This window comes from Sinocyclocheilus rhinocerous, unplaced genomic scaffold (assembly GCF_001515625.1).
Source record: "Sinocyclocheilus rhinocerous isolate Xijiao unplaced genomic scaffold, SAMN03320098_v1.1 scaffold189, whole genome shotgun sequence".
NCBI classification, from domain to species: Eukaryota; Metazoa; Chordata; class Actinopteri; order Cypriniformes; family Cyprinidae; genus Sinocyclocheilus; species Sinocyclocheilus rhinocerous.
This window is the reverse complement of record NW_015667354.1, coordinates 929697-937768: the sequence shown is the minus strand read 5'-3', so window position 1 is coordinate 937768 and position 8072 is coordinate 929697. Positions and strand designations below refer to the sequence as shown.

The 8072-nt window shown below is 33.8% G+C and overlaps 1 protein-coding gene across 1 annotated transcript in view; it reads left to right on the top strand.

Moving 5' to 3' along the window:
• LOC107733848 (4-aminobutyrate aminotransferase, mitochondrial-like) overlaps positions 1–8072 on the top strand; it is a 27440-nt gene that overhangs the window by 1936 nt on the left and 17432 nt on the right. Inside the window, exons 2-5 of the mRNA XM_016545655.1 lie at positions 1434–1551; positions 5868–5917; positions 7042–7122; positions 7523–7615. Of these exons, the coding sequence (XP_016401141.1) occupies positions 1434–1551; positions 5868–5917; positions 7042–7122; positions 7523–7615 (342 nt within the window). The remainder of the gene's footprint in view (positions 1–1433; positions 1552–5867; positions 5918–7041; positions 7123–7522; positions 7616–8072) is intronic.

The following is an 8072-nucleotide window of genomic DNA, read 5'->3' as shown; positions in this document are numbered from 1 at the left end:
GGGTGGGACGTTCGCTTTCAGTGCTATCAGGCTAAAGTTAGCATTTTCCAAGATCTCCTATTGCACCTTTAAGTAAGTTTTTATTCAGTTAAGAAATACTACAGAAATTAAAGTAATTTACTAAAGTAATTACTTTAAAGGGGTCATATGATGCTTTTTTAAAGATCATTCTTTTGTGTATTTGGTGTAACAGAATATGTTGGCATGCTTTAATGTTCAAAAAACACATTATTTTTCAAATACTGTACATTATTGTAGGTCCTCTATGCCCCGCCTCTCTCAAACGCTTCGTTTTCAACAAAGCCCCTCCTTCCGACAAGCGTAGTCTGCTCTGATTGGCCAGCTGACCCAGTGCATTGTGATTGGCCGAACACCAGAAGCACAAGTTGGAAATGTAACGCCCCATAATCGCAGCTTCAGCTTTCAAAGTAAATATCAAGACATTTAATAATGTCGTTATGTTCTGTTGTAAATAAATCTTAACCAATGATTCCTAATTGCATCTACTTCCGGAAGGCCAAATAAAGTGCTTTTGCTTTCGTACTGAAATGCAGTGTCTCCCCGACATGCTGCATCAACACTACCGCTGTTCCTGAAACCACGCTTCTTTCTTTGCGTGCACATTTGGGTGCATTATGCTAATATTTCCACATAGTGACGTAGATATGTGGGGGCGTGTTAGAAAGAGCCGTTTTAGGTAGGCGTGGTTGACTCTTAACTTTTATAAAGAATATCTCTTTGGATTTGAGACTTCAGTCTTTGCAACTTTACAGATCTTCTTTATACATCAAGAGCTTGTAACATTCCAAAGAGAAAGGAAAACTTGAAATCGCATATGACCCCTTTAAGCACCGTTTATAATTGATTACAGTCTAAAATAGTTATAAATAAATACATTGGTGGATTTTGGTGTGAAAGAACAACAGTTGATGGGCTTTTTTTTTACTGAAGGAAACATTAATATGGATTCTGGACTGGTATTTTGGCCCGAAGCGGCATTTTAAAGTTAAAATGCTTTAATGATGGATTTGTTTCTCACAAACACAGTTTTTCACTTCTCAAGAAGTTAATTGGTGAACTGGAGTTATGTGAATTACTTGTGGATTTTTATAATGTTTTTATCAGCAACTGATGTAATGCTGATGTAAATTTTCCAATTTTCTACATCTTGGATTCCCTGAGGGTGAGAAAATTTTCCCAATTTTTCTTTTTTGGGTGAACTATTCCTTTAAAGAGAATATATTTTACATTTTTGTGGGATTAAGTTTTGTTTTTCTGATGTTCAGCCCCTTCAGCCATTCACTGACTTGGAGCTGATGCTCTGCCAAAAACATAAATAAATAGTAATAACAATATCAGGTATGCAGATGGAGCACAAATCACCTTGATAGTAACACTGATAGCAACAGAGCTGCTTGTCTCCTGGTCTGCAGAATGTTGGAGCGATTCATTTCTTCTGCAACTATGAGGAGAGCAGGGGAAACTACCTGGTGGACGTGGACGGCAACCGAATGCTGGACGTGTACACACAAATCTCCTCCATCCCCATCGGTGAGCTCAGCCAATAAGCAGATCCCTTTTACAACACACTGACACATCTAAAACAGGAAAGCAGACATCTTTAAATTAATGTTGTTGTGAGTTAGTACTGGCTTTTATTTAGTGTCAGGGGTATTTTGTGCCACTTGAAGGGATAGTTTACCCAGATAAGCCCGTTAATTCACCCTCATGTCGTTCCAAACATGTATGACTAGACTTTTTTGTGTAATATTTTTATATTTCTGTATAGCTAAATGAAAATTGAAAGTGTTGCCTTTGCGACTAAGTGAAATAAATTATTACATGAAAAATGGCAACTTTTTTCAGCTTTATTTCAGTTAATAAAAATGTTTTTTAATATTTTTAGTTAAAGGGGTCCTATTATGCTTTTTCACATTTTAAAAATCAAGACTTTGTAAAAGAGCATAATAGGACCCCTTTAAGTATTATATATGTAGTATAGTATAACTATGTTCAGTAAATGTGAGCAGTGTCCTGTGGCTTTGCATGAAGGCACGTTTGTTGTGGATGATTAAAAGTGAGTGACCGGATCTGAGGACTTCCTGTGAGGATTGCCGGATTACGGATACAACAAACAGACCTGAGAGACAGAAAGAGCGCCTTTCCTCTGTCTGCATGATATTGGTTTGGTCCGTTAGCTTACTTGCATTTAATCAGCCTCAACAAATTGAGTGAAGCTACTGTCACTCGCTCTCAGAGATGCCTTCAGGTGCTGACTCAGATTTAATGAGCTTTGATTTCCCTCACACTTGCTGCTTCGGTATTATTTCGACGAAAGTGCATTGTGGGATATTTTAGTTACATTAGTGTACAACCCCCAGTCACCCGCAGCATTCACAATGACAGACACATGCATACAGAAGGGATGTAACATTTTCTTCTTGACCACTGAAGCAGCAAGAGAAATGAGTTTGTTTCCTTCATGCATAACGTCAACATAACTGCAATCTACCTGCGCTATTACTTAATGTTTTACTTAAAATTTAATATCTAGAGCTCTCTGTGATCCTGGATCAGCCACTGGACAGATTTAGTCGTCAGTCTGCAAAACAGATAGCTCTGCCACTTTTGACATCTGACAAAAATAAGAATATTTTCAGATAACTGAAACAGTGGGTGGAGTGTTAAGCTAGTCTGTACTTGCTTGTCAAGATTTCATGTGAATGTTTTTCCTTTTCTGCAGTACATTTTGTACTCTGTGTAGGTATAGGACATTAAAGGGTTAGTTCACCCAAAAATGAAAATTAGCCCATAAATTACTCACCCTCAAGTCATCCTAGGTGTATATGTCTTTGATCTTTCAAGCTGTTTAATGCCACTCAGCGGGTGTTGCATGCATCAGTCCAAAAGAAGTTAAATAAAAAGTGCCCATCCATTAAGAAAAAGTAAATGCTTGGAAATATTTCACGTCTTTAATTCCATTCATTATTTGTATCGTGCTTGCCATCCAATAATTGCAATAAGTTTTGTGCTTTGTTACTTTTAATCAGAAATAAATTATCAACTTTCAAATTCTGTCAATTTTATCACAAAATACAAACTATAAACATGTTTTTTTCAGCCACAGAAAGACGCCAGTAAAACACAAAATCTCACGTAAAGTCACATTTACCTCAGGAAAGACATTCATTGTACACACTCTTGTTAGTCATCTACAAAAATAACTAGAGAGAAGCATTGTATTACATTTATTATATTTTACTTAACTTTGATGAAATCTGTCTTGGCCCGCTGAGTGGCATTAAACAGCTTGAAAGATCAAAGACAATTTTTAATATAACTCCGACTGGATTCGTCTGAAAGAAGAAAGTCATATACACCTAGGATGACTTGAGGGTGAGTAATTTATGGGCTAATTTTCATTTTTGGGTGAACTAACCTTTAATATGCATGTAGTATATGTATAATTAAAGGAAGTATTTCTATGAAAAGATATAAAAGATTTTCAGAAATGTGCTCAGGCATTTAAACTTTTTTTTAGATTATTACATGATAGTTTACTCTATGGCAAGAAAATCATAAAGATGGATCTCAACATGATGTAAATAAGAAAACAAAAGAGATAAAGTTCACAATTTTTATATTTTTGTAACCTTTTTAAGTTTTGCTAATATAAATTATGAATCCTTTAAAATTTATATAACTTTAGTTTTTTTTAATGGAATAGACTAATACCACAAAACATAATTATGGTAATAGCTTGGTAGTAAATTTACATATAAAAAATATTAATTATATGCATTTAGTTTTTTTCTAAGAAAACATGTATTGTTTGAAATATGTTGATTAGGGGAAAGGGGAAAAAATGAAGAAACCGTGAAAACTTGTCCAGGCCAGAAATGGCAACAGCCATTTAAACCAAAGTTTATGATTTAAAATTCATCCCTATCTTCGCTTGTTTGTGATTAGGCATCTAACAGTATAAAAATTTCCTATCGCGATAATTGCCAAAAAACAGTATTTATAACAGTATTAAATTGCAAACTAAATAATACAGTAACACATTGCACAGAGAATATGTACAAAGTAAACAAATCTTTCAAACAGATTAAAGTGCAAAAGAACAGAACTCTTAAAAAAAAACAATAAAGAGTAAAATTGATGGGATCTTTAGTATTGTTTGATAAACACCATAACGAATACAAAAATCTAAAAACTTTTTTCAGAACAATGTACATTTTTATGCAGCATGCATAGAGTGTTGTAAATTTTGACTGGTTTATAGAAAAGATGCGACTGTACTTCTATTTGTGATATAATAATAAAGGAAACTACTATATGTTAATCTTAAAGAAATATAATTAAAATTTTTAGCCAACAAATATGATGACATGAAAATGTACTGCATAACAGGAATGACCCATGAGGTAACAGCTGGTGTTTTCCCACAAACGCTTCCATGTTTGTTTCTGTTGAGCTCTCAGGACTGGAAGAGCCAGTTGAATGCAGCGGTTGGAACAGAATGAACTCAGCATTCAAACTGAGGTCCAACTATTGTTCTGTTTCACTGCGTAGTGAGCTGTAGGCATGCCGCTTTAAAAGGTTGTCATCTTAATTATTCTGCCTTTAAACAAGCCTAATTTCTAAAAGATATTTTTTGAGAGATTAATTAGAAACTGAAAAGTATTTGTGTATATTAGTATTATTATTGTTGTTGTTCTCCTAACATGCGGACATTCTGAATATCATGACAGTGCATCAGCTGAGTTCAGCTTTCTGTTTTTTGACAGAAGGGAACAACACAGTCCAACAATGTTATGCCAGATATCTATAATTAATTTTCTCTGCTTTGCCGTAACTTGTCTGTTATATGTTCAGTATGTGCAAGAGCTCTCTGCTGGTCATAGCTGGGATTGCTATGCAGAGTTTTATGTAATCTCAATTTAAAGAAAGAAAAAAAAACACTAAACATTATGTGCACTTAAAATTTGGGCAGGACACACATGTTGATGTGAACCTTGGCATTTGTTCAGTTTAACCTTGGTATTTGTTCAGTCTTGTTCTGCAGACATAACAGATCAGTTCAGGCATGTTTCCCCTTGTTTTGTTTTTTTGTTTTTGTTTTTTTTTGGATTACATCTCTAACTGCTACATTCAACGAAGTTTTAAGTAAAAATTATTACAGTTAATAACAAGCTCAGTCAATCGTAACTGCATTTTATCCGAGAAACAAACTAGAATGCAGTACAATTAATTATTAATCTATTAATAATTATGATTGATTCATCTCAATAAATTGAGTTTGTGCACAGTGTTTTGGACACTTAAGCCAGACTTTAAATAAAGGAATGTCATTATGTAATAAAATATCAAACCATTATTTAAGCTCAATTCTCGGGTAAAACATTTCACAAAATGGTTCATTTTTTAATAAAACTGTAGATGTGCTGTTCAACAAAGACTTTTGCACACTTTTTTGAAGGGAATTGACTTTATACATGCACCAAGTAGTTCTGAGAAAACCCCTAGCAGAATTATATTCCATTTGGTTTGATATTTTGTTATACATTACAATGACTTTTATAAGTATATAACTGTGGCTTTATTAAGTGTCCTAATACTTTTTGGGGCTTTGTATTATAGTATTTACTGAGAGCGACTATATCAATTATCCACCTAAACTCACTAGCATGCAAATACGCTTTGTTGCCTTCGGGCTCCAATTGACAAATGTCGATTCGACAAAGGTTAATTCAGTTGCTGTTTGTTTTGGTTGGATTGTGCGTGTTTACAATGTTGAATCTCTGCAGATATCGCAATACATGTATAATGAATAGACTGACGATATTTTCGATCTTCCTTTCTAGGTTACAATCATCCAGCATTAATGAAAGTGATGACCAATCCAAATAATGTGGTGAGTCCTGATCAGATTGTATAATCATTGTTTGTGTGTATTTATAGATTGTAGGAAATTAGATTTGCAGTGATCTGTCAGACAGAGCAGCATGAGTGTGACTACATTCCTACTACTTGTTTCACTTCGGTTTCAGTTTTTTATAACCATTTTTTGTTTTCATTTAAATGTTTAGTTTTGAAATGTTGTATGCATTTGTCATTTTTATTGAATTTATTTTCTTTTCTTAAATGTGTATATATATATAGTATTTATAGAGTTTTAGCTTTTAGTTTTAATTACTTTTTCTTATTTGTAAGTCGCTTTGGATAAAAGCATCTGCTAAATGACTAAAAGTAAAAGTAAAAGTTATGTCGATTTTAAATATCAGTTTTAATATATTTTAAATGTGATTTATTCCTTATGATGGCAAAGCTGAATTTTCAGCATCATTACTCCAGTCTTCAGTGGCACAAGATCCTTCAGAAATCATTCTAATATGCTGATTTGCTGCTCAAGAAATATTTCATATTATTATCAATGTACAAAACAGTTTAATATGCTTACTATTTTTGTAGAAGCCATGATGCATTTTTTTCAGGATTTCTTTTTTAATGGACAGTTAAAAAAAAAACAGTTATGTGAAATAGTTATTTTGTAACATTATAAGTCACTTTTGATCAATTTAATCCAACCTTACTAAAGTAAAAGTTTCTTTCAAGAATCAAAACAAAATCTTACTAAGTCCAAACTCTTGAATAGTAGTGTATACACACTTAATATTAGTAGTCTTTTTCAAATGGAAAACAGACCAAAAATATTGATTGCTCGTCCTTCACTACACAGATTTTTTTTTTAATTAAAACCAGAATGAGAATGTCCCGCCCCCTTATACCACCTGTAACTGACGAGCAAAGTAGCAAGTAGCCAATCATGTTCATCTCTGTGACATTACTGAAGCCTGTTGGCTTTTATAAAGAAGGACATGCATGTTTGACCTAAACTTCCTGTTTCAAAGAAAATGGATAAATATAGGAAAGAAATACTTTTCTCGGGCACTTAAAACATTTTTATGAAATAATGAAATTCTTAGGGTCACTGTTTCCTTTAGTGAATCCTTTTTGTGTGAATCTTGGTTTTCACAGAGTGCATTTGTCAACCGGCCGGCGCTTGGTATTCTGCCACCTGAGAACTTTCCAGACAAACTGATCGAGAGCCTGCTATCGGTGAGTGTTGTTGAATTGCAAAAATCACAAGTAAAGCATCTCTTGAAAAATCAATCTGTGTTCATATTTCAAAACATCCAGGAAAGCTGATTACAGCATATGTCTCTGTGAGTTATTGCTGATTTTGCTGAAACGCTTCACAAGTACAGAGTAAGGACTACGTTTTGTACAAGGATTACAGATTGTCTGGATCTGCCCCAATAATGAGGCAACTACAACCTTTCACTTGAAGAACAGCTTGTGTTCAGCAGTTATAAAACAGCTCATTGTGATTCTCGTAATCTTGATAACATGCTTTGCAGATATCATAAATAAATGCACTCTTTTCCACATTGGCCGGAAGTGGCTTGCTATTTATTGTAGTGTGGAGTGCTGTAAATGACACTTTCTTCAACATCAGATTGCCCCCAGCGGGATGACGCGAGTACAAACCATGGCCTGTGGTTCCTGCTCCAATGAGAATGCTTTCAAGACCATGTTTATCTGGTATAGAGTGAGTGCACTTTCCTCAGTTTGCTCTTGCACAGACTTGATGTGTCATGACAACTCACACAAAGCACATCTGCTTTATGTACTCTAGCTGTGATATTGGTTGTATTCTGGCAGTAATCATACACATGGAGAAGCAGTCTTCTAAAACTGTTGCAGAAAAATCTCACTGTAGTAACTATTAAATATAAAAATACTAGTGAATATAATTATTTTTTTCCTAATATAAAAACAAAATACTTTATAATAATAACTATTCTGATATTTTCATTGGTGTTATTGCTTACATTTATATTAGAATTTTTCAAATTACTTTATATTATGGCTGTTATTGATACAATTAATCATAACAAAATATGTGAACCTGGACCACAAAACCAGTCATAAGGGTCAATTTTTTTAAAATTGAGATTTATAAATCATCTTAAAGCTGAATAAATAAGCTTTCCATTGATGTATGG